Raw genomic sequence first — 16,021 nt, forward strand, 5'->3', positions numbered from 1 at the left:
ACCCCACCATCAGGGACTTTTCCATTCCCAAATTTTGGATCGGGAATTTGGAGCGACGGACAAAACCACTAATCTTGTGTGCTGGTTGATGCCCAAGAGCGAGAAACACGCAAGTTCGTCACACATTTCACGTCAGGCGCTGTCGAAATCCGAATCCTCAAAGGGCAAAGTCTGAGATTAACACTATCAACATGGCGAAGGGAAAGTGGATGTGAGTCAAACTTAACCCCGCGCATGGTCGACGAGAACAAATACTCATGTTCCGCCTCCAGTGACAAGAAGAGTGCGCAGCACTTCACACTCGTCCATCGGCCTCAGAATGATCCTCTGATCAACGACGAGAATGCACCGTCCATGGTGTTCAACCCGACCCCTCAGCGCGGCGAGACCTCTACATCCGCGCGATCGAAGACTAAGCACCTTGATGACCTGGCCTCAGAATTCGGTTCCGATATTTCGGGCATCCGTCAGAACGAGGGTGAGGCCGCCGAATACGGCATCTACTACGATGACTCCGAGTACGACTACATGCAGCACATGCGCGACCTGAACACGGGCGCTGGCGAGGCCGTGTGGGTCGAGGCCGAGGCGCCTAAGAACCAGGGCAAGGGAAAGCAGACCCAGTCACTCGAGGACGCGATCCGCGGGCTAGATGTCAAGGACGACCCCAGCTCGCTTGGTGACGATGCCCGCTTTGCGCAGGGTCTTCCCAAGGCCAACTACCAGTCTCAGCAAGACATCCCTGACGCTATTGCCGGTCTTCAGCCCGACATGGACCCGCGTCTTCGAGAGGTTCTCGAGGCCCTTGATGACGACGCTTACGTCGAGGAAGACGACGACATTTTCCAGGAGCTGGCCAAGGACGGACGGGAGATTTCTCAGTACGAGTTTGAGGATCAGTTCGGCGAGGAAGACGATGGCTGGGAGTCGGACCACACGGCCAAGCCGAACAAGGAGTACAATGACGATGCTGCACCTGAGCTCGTCACCATAGATGGCGCAGAGCCTACGGCGGCTGATCAGAACGAGGACTGGCTGGAAGATTTCAAGCAGTTCAAGAAGGACCAGAAGAACCCCGGCGTCAAGCCTCGTGGTGCGGCAGTGGATCCGTCCGAGGTTCAGTCGTCTATGTGGACCACGACAACGATGGGCGGTCGTCGCAAGAAGCGCAAGGGAGCGCTGACCAACCCTTCGTCTTACTCGATGACTTCGTCATCCATGGTCAGGACGGAGCAGTTGACCCTCCTGGACGCCAGGTTTGACAGGATAGAGGAGGAGTACACGAGCGAGATGGGCGGAGGGGACGACCTTGGCTCTGTTTCAGCCGTGTCCGCCATGTCGAGTGTGCAAGGCGAGACTCGTCACGATTTGGACAATATTTTGGACGACTTTTTGGGTAAATTCACAAAGCCTGGCAAGCGCACGAACAAGAAGGCGCGGCCCCAGACTGGTCTCGAGCAGCTGGACGAGATCAGGAGGGGTCTGGGACCTGCGCGTCTGCGGCCTCAAGGCTACAGGTAATGAAAGACTAGACGGCCGTGAAAGCCACTGTAACGACCTAATGATACCCATTCTTTTCAACTTGGAGTGCTGTTGAGTAGTGTATGAGAAGGGGGTGAATGTCGTTTTGCAAGCCTTGAGATTTGGATGTACCTACCTACCTACCTTACCTGAAGTACCTACCTGGTAGGTACCTATTGAAAGGAAAGCCTATACGGCCTGGGAAGTGCATACGCCGCTTGTGCTATATCCAGCGATCCGATCACGGCAGGAGGTTGTGATGAAACCGACCTCTTAAAGAATCACATCACAATATCAAGAAACAAAGGAGTGGATGCCACGCAACCCTCCATTATCTCCTCAGATGCAACGATTTAAGAGGACAAGATCAACGTGATCGCAAGGTACCTGAGGCACCTCCCAGCTCAGTCCCACCCCACTGCAAACCCCCGGCACGACTTCTCCAAGGCCACCCCCCACCCCCTAGGAGACTACCCCCCTAGCTCCAAGTTCAGGTCACCTTCTGCCCCAGGGCCGAGCTCCCTCTCAGGGAGTGTCTGGTCTGGTTCAATGGCTCCACTTGCGCGCGAGCTACAGTTCCAGGTGCTACAACATCCAGCCTCGTCACGAAAATCTCACCGTGTAACGTCCAATCGTTCATCCCCAACCACCGCTTCAACCCATCAACACCACCATCCCACATTCGGTCGTCGCAGCCCCAAGCCGCGCATCTTCGGCGCACTCGCTCCAAGCGCCGCTGACATCGCAGAGCCTAGCATCACTGGCCTCGATGGCGCGGGCGACGTTCGTTGGGCCAAGCGCAACCGAACGACGACACAGCGCGACACGATGAACGGCTTCGGAGCCAAACGACGAGCCGGCAGTCCCGCAGATGGCGCAAGCTCCGACGATGGTCGGAAGCGCAAGGGCAATGGCGCTCTCGACCGCAGAAAGAAGGTGACGACGACGAACGGCAAGAACGCGAACACTTCGAAGCCTCGACCATCCAACGTGACCGCTTTTGGCACCGACACGACCGATTATGACACTGATCCCGGCACCTACGATACTGAAGCAAACAGCACGTATGCCAAGCGAATCTACGACCAGTTGCGAAAAGACAGAATCCTCCCACCGAAATGGCCATCCGACCCCGGGAACCCAGCGTCCAAGGGCGCCATGGCAAAATACAGAGAGACATCCAAGTCGTATCGCGACCGGGGGCGCGCTTCCTTGATGGCTGCTGGCCTGATTGACGACCCCGACAAGCCAAAACGCCTGGAAGACGCCATTGATTTCAAGGGCATCTGTGAGGATATGTGCCCCAATTTCGAAAAGATCACGCGCATCACCGAGTTTGACGTGCAACAAGCCGAAAAGGACTCGCAGACGTCGTTTCCCGTCATCAGCAAGATGGTGAAGAAACTGGCCAGATCGGCGGCAGGCCAGGAAGCTCCCCTACCAATGGACGTTCGATCGACTGCAGCGCTCCGCCGGACGCTCGACTACTTGGTGGACGACCTCCTCGAGGACGAAGACAATCTGCCAGTCCTGCACGGCTATCTCTGGGATCGCACACGAGCCATTCGACGCGACTTCATCTTCCACTCAAGCATGAGCGCCGAAGAGATGAAGGACCAGGTCTACTGTCTCGAGACAATTGCGCGTTTCCACGTCACTTCGCTGCACCTGCTGTCCCGCCCCGACGTGACGCCAGAGGACTTTTCGGAGCAGCAGGAGATTGAACAGCTCGGCAAAGCATTGCTTTCACTGATGCACGCCTACGACGACAGCAAGGCGCAAGGCCTTGTTTGTGAAAACGAAACAGAGTTCAGGGCCTACCAGCTTCTCTTCAGCGCCAATCAACCAAATATCCTCGACAACGTCCAGCAGGAATGGGCGAACCCTCGACTATGGAAGGACTCTGACGAGATTAGAACCGCCGTCTCTCTAGTCGAGGCGTTGCAGAGCACTACTGATTTGCATGGTCCTATGGGTACCGCGCCGCACCTGGCAGTGTCAGGAGCCTACAACACGTACTTCAAGATCGTCGAGAACCCCGAAGTGTCCTATACCATGGCCTGTTTTGCGGAGATTCACTTTGGCCAGCTGCGGCGATCGATGCTCAAGACCTTACGACGAGCTTACTGGAGACCGAAAGTTTTGGCGAGGGACATCACGCCCGCATTGCTAAATACCTTCCTGAGGTTCGACACCGAGGACGAAGCAATCGATTTTGTCGAGGAACACGGCATGAGCTGGGTCCCTCTTGAGGATTCGCCGGACGATGAATACAGGCAATACCTGAGGACGACCGATGGTATGGAGTTCCCGCGGCTTCATCACACAACCTCAGAAACCATTGTGGAGAAGAAGCGAGGCTCTCGAAGTCTTTCCGAAGTTATCCACCGCTCAGTATACGAAGATCCTTCAGCAACGGCGGCTTCAAACCGGTCCGGCACTGAGAAGCCATTCTTGCGGAGTACAGCAAAGTCTCAGAGCACGCCTAATGCTTCGGCGTTGCAGGGCTTTCAGAAGCTGACAAACGGTTTCGCAACTACCCAACCAACAGAAACCCCCTTCAGCCAAGGTACTATTGTCTCTTTGTGGCACCTCAATTGGGGGACCTTGACAAAGAGATGTGAGACTGACTTGTGTTCTAGTATCATCCAATGGATTCGCAAAAACCAATGGCGGGACCACTACAAGTCCATTTTCCACGCCCTCCTTTGGCCAGCCTTCAAGCACCACTCCTAGCCCTTTCCAAACAACCTCTTCACAGCCCGCGGCGCGGAGCCCATTTGCTTCGTTGGGCGCTGCCACGGGACAAAAGCCTCCGCCGCAACCCTCAGCATTCTCGAGCCCATTCGCCTCTACACCACAGCTTGCAGGAGGTTCTTCCAGCGAGAAGCCGTCTCCGTTCGCCAGCCCCTTCGCGCAGTCAGCAGCTACCGTTCAAAAGGCGAAAGAGACGCCCACGATACCCAGCCCTTTCAGTGCATTCGGGAAACCCACCGAAGTGTCCGCCCCCGCCGCTGTTGATGCCTCCACTAAACTCCCACACTCGGCGGCATCACCTTTCAGCAGCCCCTTTTCACAAGCTCCGGCAACAACACAACAGCCAAGCCTGTCCTCAGAATCTTCGAGCCCCTTTGCAGGCCTCTCCAAGACGGTGGGGAAACCTACCAGTCCATTCGCGGCTCCCCCAGCTGGAGCTGATCAATCAAAGCCTGTTCCGAGTGCCGACGAAGGCCAGTCTATCTCAGGGCAAAGCAAGTTCCCTACACTTTCAGGCACAGCTGCGACATTAGAGACGCCGCAGTTGTCGTTCCCACCACCAACTGGCACAACAGGGACGCCGAAGACTACCACATCTTCCCCTTTCTCTTTCCCACCTACCACAAGCACTGGGGTGGCGGTTCCCCCAGCAGCTACACTGTCACCTGGCAAGACCGTGTCCCCGTTCCCTAGTGTGACAAGTCCGCCACCGATAACGCCAGCCATCCCGCAAGATGCGGCGATAAAGCAAAAAATATCCGAGGCGCCCAAGTCTTTGACTTCAACCCTACCTGCAGGACCACAGCAAAGTATCTTGGGTGGTTCGACCTCGACTACTCCGCCCGGAACTGCAGCGGCATTTCCAGCCACGGTCGCGGCCACTCCGACATCAGCAGCGGTGTCAGCCCCCAGCCAGCCAGCAGCTCCCCCTGCGCCAAAGAGGGACCTTATGGCGGATTTCACGAATTGGTTTGTCAAGGGTGACGAAGGGCTACTGCAAGAGTTTGAGGTCTACATGGTGGAGCAGATTGTCAAAAAGACGTATGACGAGTTTGTCAAGGAAGAAGCAGAGAGGAAACGCAGAGAAGAGGAGGAAAGAGACTTGGCGGAAGCTCGCAAGTTTCAAGTCTACAACCTCAGCGTCAAGTTTTTCTACCGTTGGAGGGAAATCGCACGGAAGAATCGTCTACACAGACGTCGTGTCAGGGATCGGGAGGAATACAAGGCGGCGCTGGCCGAGAAATTTGCCGCCGAGGCGGCGCGGAAGAAGAAGGCGAAGCAAGTCGAAGCCGCTCGACTGGCCGCTCTCCAGCGCAGCAAGGGCATCGACCCGGTCGACGAGTTCAGAGACCTGCTCCAGATGCAGAAGGACAAGTCGCAGGACCACGAGGATGCGCTCTGGGCCAGCGGTATCCTGGCAGGCATCCACGATGAACGCGAAGCGATTGCCAGCATCGTTAGACACCACATGCCCCCGCCAGCAGCACCGACGCCGAAAAAGTGGAAGAAGTCGCTGCCTCCCAGCAACGTCAGCATCTCTCGGTCTGAATCGGCCAAGCCTGGTAGTGCCAAGACGCAGGCCTTGCGGGAGAAGTTCAGCGCCAGCACCAACAACCGCTCGACTTCCTTCCGTCGCTCGCTGCCGTCCAGCACCGGCAGCTCTTCTTTCCGGGCGTCTCCGTCGCCGAGCGAACCTTCCAAGCGCCAAAGCAGGGTATCTGATCGTTGGCGCCTAAAGGCTATGGGCCTTGTTACAATGCCAGATGGAACCGCTCTGCCGGAATCGCTCGCCAACTCGATGCGGTATGACGGAGCCAGGTACGATGGATGGGGCTCGTTTGGGCTGGACTCGAAGACGCATCACCGCAGCCGTAGCACGTCTGCGGATGTCGGGGCCGCCGCCGCCGCTCGCGAGCGCTTCTCGCAGTCTTTCCACAACCGATCGGCATCCGAAGCCAAAGGGCCCAGGGGCGCCTCGCCCACCACGATCAAGCGAAAGAGATCAGTCGACGACGAGCAGAGCACGGCAGTCGATAGCGACACGAAGAAGAGGAAGGCAGCCGGCAACGCGGATCTCGAGCAGATCCTGCGTGACGCCAAGGAGACGCTGAGCGCCCTGAGGAGCTCGAGGATGGAACTGGACGAAGGGGCTGGCTGGTTCAGGGAGCAGAGCGAGATGATGCAGCAGGAGGAGGCTCTGAGCAGGAGGAGCAGCTCGGCATGGGGCGAGCGGCTATGAGGAAGGGGGGGGGGGGGCTGTACGAGGGACTAGAACGGATTTGCATCGTGTCAGACAAAGCAGGCCAGGCGTTTTAGGAGACGTTGAGCTCCGGGCGGAAACTGGAATGAAAGCACCGGCATACACGCTGGGGAGCGTGATTTATTTTGAAATACCAACACTGTTCGATACATGCCAGGCATTGTCGACCATGCTTCATATTGCTCGCATCCACTTCATGGGTTTTGCATCCTCACTGGACAAGGTATCACTCCATGTTGGCGGGTGAGGTAGACTTGTATGTTTGTTCATCTGTTCATCTCGCTAGATCCCATTACACGTAGCCTTCAGTCATACAAGAGCAGCTTCATCACATTATTCGCCCTCGCTTTCCGGCCGTCCAAACTCCACCCACACAGAAAGAAGCCTCTACCTCCTCTTCGGCGACGGCGGCGGCGGGAAAGAAGTCTGCAGCGTCCGGCTCTCCGTCGGGCTCCCGCCCCCCAACGGCGCCGGCGCCGGCACGCCTCTCTTCTGCGCCACAGGCGCAATGGACTCCCTGCCGAGCAGGATGTTCAGCACCTGGCCCTGCGGGTGGCTCTGCCTCGGCGGCGGCGACGACACGGCGTCGCTTCGCGGCTGGACCGGCTGTGGGGGCCAGCTCCGCTGCGAGAGGAGGGGACTCGCCGTGGCGCCCGCGAGGAGCGGCGAGCCGTGCGATTCCGCGGCCGGGCTGCGCGGGGGCCGGGGCGGGGCGGAGGCGCCGTACGAGGCGGTGCGCGGGGCGTGGTGGACGGGCAGGAGGGCAGTCGTGGAGCGGGTCGAGGTCGTCGACGTTGGCGTCGCGTAGTCTGTCGGCGAGGGTCTGTAGAGGGACGACTGCGCGTGGCTGGGCAGGATGGTGCTCAAGGAGAGGGCATCCTTGGCGTGGCCCTGCGGCGGTGCTGCGCCTCGCCAGGGCTGGGCGGGCGGCAGGCTTGCGGACGACTGGTTCCAGGCGCTGCGCGTGGGTGTCGAGATGGATGGGTTCGAGGTGAGCGCCGCGGCCGGGTCGACAAAGGGCTTCTCGCGCGTGGTCGGCTCCTCTTCCCCGATGGGGAAGAAGCTTGGTGACCTGGGTGTCAGGTGCGTCTGGCAGCGGAACGAGAGCGACGACGCCGGCCGGTGGCGGCGGGCCCCTTTCTTTGACATGTTTTGGCTCTCGCGGCGGGCTTTGCGTTTGCGGTGGTGCATGTAGCCGCAGCCGCTGGCGAGGAGGAGGAGCACAAACCCGCCAATGGCGATGCCAACGATTACTGGAAGCGTAAACACTGACGCTTGTTCCGGCTTCTTAGTCTTCAGCGTCGAGGGGTCAACGGCCTCTATCGCTGTGGCGCTGAATATTGTGTCGTTCAGGCCGATGAGAGTGCCGGCATCGGGACGTTGCTGGCAACCCGCATCCAAGGCTACGAGGACTGTGGCACGATGTGAGCTGGAGATATAAAAGAACGAGCTGGGCTGGTGGCCTACAGTTGGACAACAAGTGATGTTCACCCCCAACCTTGACACAATCGAGGCATCGACCAAAGGCATCGGACGTCATGGCCGCTCCACCAGCATCGCAGTATCCATACTGCGACGTGCTGTCCAGTTCCGACAGGTCATCGGTCAAGGCATCTTCCAAGGGTCCGCAAGCAGACGAAGTGAGGCAGGGCCCTGAACCGATGCCTGTCGAGTTGGGGAAACCGAAAATACAATGGCCAAGCGTGTATCTGAGGTTGTCTGAAGATCTCGGTAAGTTTCCCGGTGAGACAAAGGCAGGGAAGCAGAATCCACTTACACAAGAACCACAGCTGATCACTCTCCGAGGCAGTCTCGAAAGGTGACTCCTGGAGACAGGTCAAGCATTGTTGAAATTTGCGGCCCTTGGCGCCGGACTGATAATCAGAGTCGTCACAGGTGATTTGCTGGGCCTGCGTAGATGATGACTCGGGGTCAGAGCGATCAAGATCTTCGCTGTCCAAACAGAATTCCGCGCAGGGCGAGTTCGGCGTGACCTGCAGCGCCGAAACGAAGGTAGCCAAAAAAGAGGCGAGGAGCCAGCGAGTGAGGACGGCCATGTCGTTTTGCTTGGATTTTTTCTGACGCTCAGAGACAAGAAGAGAAAGTAGAAGTCAAATGAATGTTCTTGAAGCAGACTGCCAGAGCCAGCTTCACAAACGCGTATTATTTTGTATCGAAAAGGGGGTATCTCGGAACGATTCAGGATTAAAGAGCGATAGAAGTGAAGAGCAGTGAGGATCAAAACAAAACAACAAGTCCAAAAGGCACGACTCAAACGGAAGACGGACGACAAACACACGAGAAATCACATCCCGCTGAGGCTCGATGACGGGTTCAGCTGGTGATAATATATGCCGCCCGCGTCGGCCATCACACGATCGTCGGCAACCCTGGGGCGCCTGTTTGCTCGATCAAGGCGGGAGGGAAACCCGTCACAGCGGGTCACCGCGAGGATTATCGCGTGACAAGCGCGAGACATGCACTTCCCGATGGGGAGTAGATGCTCCCCCCAGCGCGATCCCCAGAGGCTGCTCGTGGGCTGCTGCCGCTCGCAGCAATCGATAGCGGCAGATGTTCATGCAGCAGGGGAGCCTTTCGTGATGGCTCGCAAAGTACAAACGCGACCAATGGCGGATCGTCAGCGCGAGGAATGCTACGCCGAAAGGCATCGCAGGAAAGCCCGGGACTCCGTGTCGCTCGGAACAGCAAGCTGCTGCAGAGCCTGACAGGCTGGAGGTTGCCAGTGTAGCGCTGGTAGCCAAGTCACCTGCAGAGTGTTCCAGGCAAGAACATGGTCGCAAGGCCCCGTGGTGGTACAAGCGGTGAGATGGACATTGTCGACGGGCGCTTGCGTGAACAATTGAAGGTTCTGAGCAAGGCCAATGAGCTTTGGGCGTTTCGTCGACGAGTGATGGTGGCTGGGAAACGGGCGCGTAAATGATCAGCGCCTGAGTGGCCCAGACAGAGGCTCTGCCGATTCACACAAACGACACTGGCCTGTCGGCTCTATGTAGACTGCGGTGCCTCTCATACAAACGGTCCCATGGTGGTACGAGCTTTGTGGGCGTCGTGTGGAATGGCGGCACGGATTGAGGCGAAGGTTTGAGTTCTACCTTTGTATCACGACTTGGTGTTGCTAGTGTCAGCGGGCCGTGGTCTTCGGCTACAGCCGAAGCCTGTTCTGACCCACCTCACCCAAGGATCACAGGAATGTCTGTTTGCCATGCACCGAACTTTAATCCAGCAAGATCCGGACTTCATCATCTGCAACCTGCTGCAGCAAGTTTGGCCTAGGAGGCTTTATCACCAGCACCTTCGACCCCGTGACAAGACATAATCTCTCATATTCGTACAGGCCCTATATCAGTACCGTGCGATATCATACAACCCACCCAGCTTGGAGACTCTGTCCTGCTGCTCGGGGAGCACAATATGTCATCCCAGGCAGGCCGAAAGATATCCCCCTCGCACAATGTTTCGGACCACAATATAGCTCTGGTATGCGCAAGTACATGGCTCCATTCTCTTAGCTGAAGGCTAGTCGCCGCAGCTCGCGCCCTCTCGAGGAACCACTGGTACTGTGCTGTGCCCACCGAGGCTGCGAGACCGATGGTGAAGATCCATATATCAAAGGGCGAAGGATCGAGCTGCTCTCGGTTCTCGATCAGTTTCCTGATGACATCGCCCATGATGACAGTATGTGGGTAATAAGTTGGTCCCTGGATGATGAACATGTAGAGCGCAGTAGCGTACCGCAGGCATTGGCTCATGGGCGATGGGGCCGACATTGGCGGATCTGGTGACGTCCGCAGAAGGCGATGGACGACAAAACATGTCAGGTCATGAAGTCGTGTTGTCGAAAAATGCACTTGCTCCGCCTGCCGGAACACACTCCGCAGGCGACCAACGACGTTGCTGACGGCGTAGTCAATCTCGTAGGGGGCGAGATCAACATGGCCATCGTCAAGGCCGACTGGCTCAAGCTGCCACTCTGGGATAGGCGGTATGCCGTCCCCGATGCCGGCATCGTCTTGGGTTTCAAATTGTGGGTGACCCATGATGAGCATCGATGCCCTTACGGTCTGTCAGTGTGACTCTGCAGTATTTATCATGGGGGCAGAAGAACATACCAGCTCACCATCCTTGCCGTGAGAGGGCTGGTCTGCCGGACGGCATTGATGCCGCCTCTCAGCTGGACCAGTCTTTTGACTCCCTCAACGTGCGTGTGGCTCACTTCAATATTGCCTTTACCGTACTGGGAGACATGAGGTCAGAACAGAAGACTCAAAGACGTTGCACGGAAGAAACCGACCTCTATCGTCGCCAGTGTAATGACCGAGTTCAGCGTGCCATCTTGTACAGCCAACGACAAGTCCTCGACTTTCCGTCGCAGCAGAGCCACAGAGTCGACCATCAGAACTTCCGACGACTGGAAGCCCTTCTGAGCGAGCAGCTCCTCGTCTAGACATGCCGTCTGCAGTGACACGTGGAAAAGGGCAGGGTCGCCCAGCGCAAGCGGCCACCAGGAAACGAGAAACGGATTTGATGTTGCGCTCAGGTCCAGGGGATAATATTGGAAAGCGATCTTATTGTGGACTGAAGCTGTGAGCCACCTCGGACGGACGAGTGAGCGTTGAAGCAGCAACGTACGATGTACATACAGCTATGGATGAGACGTTGCACCTGTGCCCTCGGAAGTCTCGTCTGTGGATACGAGTCGAATGGATCCAGAGATCCAAACCTGTAGGTGGTCAACGCGCTAGGGCTACTGGAAGGCCTTGACGCCCACGCTTCCTCTCGGCCGGGATGATCGGAGGAGACTGGTGACGCTGTCAAGGGCTCGTTGGCGTAGAGGCATTGGACATTGCGCTTGAGGCAGCGAGAGCAGCGCGGCGTGCGCAGGTCGCAACTGTGCTTTGATCGTGCGCAGGCAGCACAGGACCGTCGAAGCGTCTGGCGCATCTTGAGTCGAGATGACCCGAGAAAGTAAGACAGGGCAACTCCCACAAGATGCAGCATCGATGTCTAAGGTTCATCCTGTCATCGTCGGACCCCCGGATCTCGAGGAGTCAGGCGCACCAGGAAGGTGCGTGCCTTGGAAGGTACGTACCATGACTGGAGCTGGGTCTTGACCCAAAGAGGACTAGACTCCGCAGAGGCATGCCATCGCACTTGGCATGTCGAAGGCAATCGGAGTCTAGTCCCAATCAGGCCCCTTGTTGGCAACTTCTATCATGTCGCGATGCCCTCCACAAACACTTCCGAGTGTCATCCGATTACCGACAGCCCATCGAGAGGAGCTTTTTAAGCATGTTGCTCACTGCATCGTTACCTGTTTTTTGCTTGCTATGGAGCCACTTTATGGCCCGAGCGGAAGCCGTCGGGGTCACAAGGAATCAATGCCTTGACCCGAATGTCCGATCCAGCTTCAAGGCCCACCACGTTGCCTGAGCCATCGATCAGCGGCAATCTATAAGAGAGAAACATGATGTCCATCAATTTCTGCGGCAGCTCGTTGAAACGGGAATTATTGGTTTCTGGAAAATGGATGCTGACTTCCTCAACACCACCGGCGTGCCGTCTGGGCTGCCACAGGCATGGCCTTCCAGCACCCCTCAGTCACGAGACATCTTGCCAGAGTTGATCGCAGGATGGGCAGCATGGCAATACGCTGTGACGCTTTTGCTCGGTATTATCGTCTATGATCAAGGTACTATGCAGCACAGATCACCAGGATGACCCATACTAACATCAGAACCACCAGTCATGTACATCAAGCGAAAAGGGTCAATCGCAGGTCCCCGGCTCAAGATCCCTCTCATGGGTCCCTTCATTCAGGCTCTGCATCCCAAATTCGAATCCTACCTTGTTCAATGGGCCAGCGGACCTCTGAGTTGTGTTTCTGTCTTCCACAAGTGCGGACCACCATCCACTAGACTGCCCTGTTAAGACATGTCCCGTCAGTGATGCTAACATGTATCTCTCTAGGTTTGTCGTTCTCGCCTCCGACAGAGACATCGCCCACAAGGTCTTCAAGACCCCCTCTCATGCTGAGCCCTGCATCGTGCCCATCGCCAAGGATATTCTCGGCCACAAGGCCTGGGTCTTCCTTCAAGGCACAACTCACGCCGAGTACCGCCGTGGGCTGAAGCCTCTCTTCACGAACCAAGCCATCTCGACGTATCTCCCCGTGCAGGATCGGGTTCTCGACGTCTACTTTTCCAAGTTCATCTCCATGACGGAAGCGAACGGCGGACGCCCCGCCCCATTTATGGGCCTGTTCCGCGAGATCAACTGCGCACTATCGTGCCGCACCTTCTTTGGCGACTACATCTCCGACGACGCCGTCAAGAAGATTGCCGACGACTTTTATCTCGTCACGGAGGCCCTTGAGCTCGTGAATGTTCCTCTGTCCATGTATGTTCCTTTTACCAAGACGTGGCTGGGTAAGCGTACCGCCGACGCCGTGCACGTCGAGTTTGCGAAATGTGCCGCCGCATGTAAAGCGAACATGGCTACGGGCGCGGCGCCGACCTGCATCGTCGATCAGTGGGTGCTGCACATGATGGAGTCGGAGAAGTACCGCGAAAATGTTGCTGCCGGAGACACCGATGCCGAGAAGCCAAAGAATATGATCCGCGAGTTTACCAACGAGGAGATCAGCGAGACGCTCTTTACGTTCCTATTTGCGTCGCAGGACGCCTCGAGCAGTGCCACTACCTGGCTGTTCCAGGTTCTCGCGCAGAGGCCTGATGTGCTCGACCGACTGCGCGAGGAGAACCTCAACGTCCGGGGCGGCGATCGGACAAAGTCGTTCGACCTGTCCATGTGGGAGAATATGACTTACACGCACGCCGTCATCAAGGAGCTTCTGCGCCACAGGCCGCCCGTCATCTTTGTGCCCTACCTCGCTACGAAGAATTTTCCCGTTACACCGAGTTATACCGTGCCCAAGGGGTCGATGATTGTGCCGTCGTGCTACCCAGCCCTGCACGACCCGAATGTCTATCCCCATCCGGACGTGTTCGATCCCGATCGGTGGATCACGGGCGACGCCGAGTCCAAGACGAAGAACTGGCTCGTTTTTGGGGCCGGGCCGCATGACTGTCTTGCCAGGCGATATGTGCCGCTGTCAATGGCGGGCATGATTGGAAAGGCGGCGCTGGAGCTCGACTGGAAACACCATGCTACAGAGCGGTCCGAGGAGATTCGGGTGTTTGCGACGCTGTTTCCCATGGTGAGTTCTGTTTATTCCGTCTCAACTGCAGTTGTCGTTTCTCTTTGCTAACCTGTAACGTAGGACGAGTGCCCATTGACATTCACGAGACGCCCGTAAAGTACTTATGATACTCTGCTGGGATGGCATGCTGTAACGATTACCGAATGACCTCCATACATATGTAGCGAAACAGAAGGTGAACCGAACCACTTTGTTTTGTTTGAAACAGTCATAATCATTACCCGGCTTTTTCGTCCGGTAGTCTATCTATGGTATCGCCAATGTCATCGTCTAGAGTCTAGATTTCGTCTCATGCCCTCCATATCACCCTCCATCAAATAATAGCGTCCAGCCCTAACACGGCGTACCGCGTGGCATACAGACACCTGCCCTTGTCGCAGTTTGCATGGAATACCATCTGCCCGCCGTTTATAATGCTCGTCGCACCACCAGGACTTTTAAGTCCATAATCCCCAGTCTGCAGCAACGGCCTCAACGACCTGATATACGGGCCCTCAACTCTGCGACTGACGGCGTAATTAATATTATACTTATCCGAAGCGTAGCACCAACTGCTGAAGAAGAGCACATAGGTCCCATCCTCGAGCCTCACGATATCCGGCGCCTCGACGAGCGGGCCATCGGCCTCGGTGCGGTCGAGGATCTGCACGGGGTTGCCAATCTTGGTGAACCCATCCGGCCCGACCTCCTGCAGCATGATGGGCGTCGACACGACGGGGTCCACCGAGTTGCCGCAGTCGCCGCCGTTGCCGTCGTGATTGCCGTCGACCTTGTACACGACGTACCTCCGCCCCGTGCCGACGTCGTGGAAGCCCGCCGGGTCAATGGCGCCGCCTTCGTCGAGGTGGCAGGCCCAGGGCTCGGGCATCGGCCGGTACGGCCCCGTCATGGTGTCCGCCAGCGCGACGCCGACGCAGTGTCGGCCCTCGGCGTCGGGCAGCTCGCCGGAGAAGTAGAGGATGTAGCTGTCGTTGCCCGTGCGCCGGACGTCGGGCGCCCACGTGTTGCGCCCGCTCGTCCAGCTGTGGTCGGGCATGGCGTCGCCGTCGAGGTACGTCCACGGGCCGAGCGGGTCCGGCGCCACGGCGGCCTGGACGTTGCGGCCGCCCGAGTTTGTGGCGAAGGAGTACCACAGACCGTCGTCATCCTGGAGAATGCAGGGGTCTGGGAAATCCGTCTCGAGCTTGACGTCGCCGGTGCCGGTGGTTTCGTAGGCATAGAGCGGCTGAATGGGGATCTGGGTCTCAATGGGGGATGCCGCCGCGAGGGGGAGGATGGCCGCGAGGGCGGTGGCCGCCAGGAGGCCTTGTGCCCGTGATGGGATCATAATGGAGATGAATCTATGAATGAACGAATCGGCGACTTAGACTTTTGATAGTCGAGATCTGCGGCGCATACATCTCGGGGGACAGCTACATCCAGCTGGGCCGTCTCACGCCTTTGTATTCCCCCCTTGCCTAATCCAGGCAAATAGCGTTTACACTCTCTCTCCCCCCTCTCCCCTCTCCCCCCTTTATTGCTCTGCCGCCGAGGGCTGGACTGACGCAAGTCTGCATCCCTAGCTTCTGCTCCCGACCGGCCGCGCAAAGCATGACAGTCACGGCGAGGTCATCAAGTCCCGCATCATGCTCCACGCGCCGCCCGCCGGTCGGGGGTTGAAAAAAAGGGGGTCTGAAGGGATGTCATCGAAAAGAAAAACCTCCGAGCCAGCCTTCCCCAGCGGGCCAACGTACCAACCGCCAACCAACCCCGGGCAATACCTCAGCCCTTTTATCGGCACCACGGACGACCTAGGACGAATCATCACGTTTCGGCATGGCGCGTCCCGACCGGGACTTTCCTGGTGCGCCCCGGAAAAAAAAAGGGGGGGGGGGGGGGGGGGGGGGGGACAACTGCCAACGACCTTGACAGCTGGATGTGCATCAGACGAACGAACAACACATCCTGAACACGTCTCCATGACGTGGGAAACTGCGGGCTCTATCTGCCTCTGAGATCCTTGTTGAGAAACACATTTTAGGAAAACAAGATGATGAGTCTCGAAGCAGGTTTGAGCGGGCCTTAGGGCGTCGATTGTTGGGCTCGGCTCACCAAAGTGTTCGGTCATCACCGGGTAGATGGGCGAGAGAAAGATCTCGATGAGACCCTGAGGCTAAAATGCTCCCTGGGGATGGGAATGGAGATGGGGTGGATGAGATCTGCGGTCGGCATCTGAGACCAGACGGAAGCCAAGGACCGCATGA

General features: G+C 57.5%; 7 protein-coding genes across 7 annotated transcripts; 4 read left to right on the top strand and 3 right to left on the bottom strand.

The window, feature by feature from the left end:
• Nucleotides 1-234: 234 nt before the first annotated feature.
• Nucleotides 235-1,521, top strand: VDAG_08471 (LTV1 protein; the record flags this gene model as incomplete). Its single annotated transcript, XM_009660196.1, has 1 exon — nt 235-1,521. One exon carries the CDS (start codon nt 235-237, stop codon nt 1,519-1,521), a length of 1,287 nt encoding a protein of 428 aa, XP_009658491.1.
• Nucleotides 1,522-2,349: 828 nt separating this feature from the next.
• VDAG_08472 (nucear export factor) lies at nt 2,350-4,257 on the top strand (the record flags this gene model as incomplete). Its single annotated transcript, XM_009660197.1, has 1 exon — nt 2,350-4,257. The coding sequence occupies one exon, from the start codon at nt 2,350-2,352 to the stop codon at nt 4,255-4,257; it is 1,908 nt and encodes a 635-aa protein (XP_009658492.1).
• A 970-nt stretch (nt 4,258-5,227) lies between these two features.
• VDAG_08473 (uncharacterized protein) lies at nt 5,228-6,517 on the top strand (the record flags this gene model as incomplete). The annotated part of the gene is made up of 1 exon (XM_009660198.1): nt 5,228-6,517. One exon carries the CDS (start codon nt 5,228-5,230, stop codon nt 6,515-6,517), a length of 1,290 nt encoding a protein of 429 aa, XP_009658493.1.
• Nucleotides 6,518-6,925: 408 nt separating this feature from the next.
• Nucleotides 6,926-8,595, bottom strand: VDAG_08474 (uncharacterized protein; the record flags this gene model as incomplete). The annotated part of the gene is made up of 3 exons (XM_009660199.1): nt 6,926-7,950; nt 8,006-8,257; nt 8,316-8,595. 3 exons carry the CDS (start codon nt 8,593-8,595, stop codon nt 6,926-6,928), a joined length of 1,557 nt encoding a protein of 518 aa, XP_009658494.1.
• A 1,178-nt stretch (nt 8,596-9,773) lies between these two features.
• VDAG_08475 (C6 zinc finger domain-containing protein) lies at nt 9,774-11,500 on the bottom strand (the record flags this gene model as incomplete). Its single annotated transcript, XM_009660200.1, has 5 exons — nt 9,774-9,896; nt 10,051-10,612; nt 10,669-10,793; nt 10,851-10,999; nt 11,200-11,500. The coding sequence occupies 5 exons, from the start codon at nt 11,498-11,500 to the stop codon at nt 9,774-9,776; spliced, it is 1,260 nt and encodes a 419-aa protein (XP_009658495.1).
• A 560-nt stretch (nt 11,501-12,060) lies between these two features.
• Nucleotides 12,061-14,025, top strand: VDAG_08476 (cytochrome P450 61). Its single transcript, XM_009660201.1, has 4 exons — nt 12,061-12,248; nt 12,303-12,453; nt 12,527-13,775; nt 13,839-14,025. Exons 1-4 carry the CDS (start codon nt 12,083-12,085, stop codon nt 13,872-13,874), a joined length of 1,602 nt encoding a protein of 533 aa, XP_009658496.1. The 5' UTR covers nt 12,061-12,082; the 3' UTR covers nt 13,875-14,025.
• A 66-nt stretch (nt 14,026-14,091) lies between these two features.
• Nucleotides 14,092-15,105, bottom strand: VDAG_08477 (glycosyl hydrolase family 43 protein; the record flags this gene model as incomplete). Its single annotated transcript, XM_009660202.1, has 1 exon — nt 14,092-15,105. The coding sequence occupies one exon, from the start codon at nt 15,103-15,105 to the stop codon at nt 14,092-14,094; it is 1,014 nt and encodes a 337-aa protein (XP_009658497.1).
• Nucleotides 15,106-16,021: the final 916 nt, after the last annotated feature.

This window comes from Verticillium dahliae, genomic scaffold (assembly GCF_000150675.1).
Source record: "Verticillium dahliae VdLs.17 supercont1.20 genomic scaffold, whole genome shotgun sequence".
Lineage (NCBI taxonomy): Eukaryota > Fungi > Ascomycota > Sordariomycetes > Glomerellales > Plectosphaerellaceae > Verticillium > Verticillium dahliae.

Excerpts from the sequence above, each read along its gene's own strand:
- VDAG_08476 (XM_009660201.1), top strand. The coding sequence starts at position 12,083 with ATGGATGCTGACTTCCTCAACACCACCGGCGTGCCGTCTGGGCTGCCA. Across the intron at positions 12,454-12,526 it reads TGTGTTTCTGTCTTCCACAA|GTTTGTCGTTCTCGCCTCCG; the intron begins GTGCGGACCACC and ends GTATCTCTCTAG. Across the intron at positions 13,776-13,838 it reads TTGCGACGCTGTTTCCCATG|GACGAGTGCCCATTGACATT; the intron begins GTGAGTTCTGTT and ends CCTGTAACGTAG.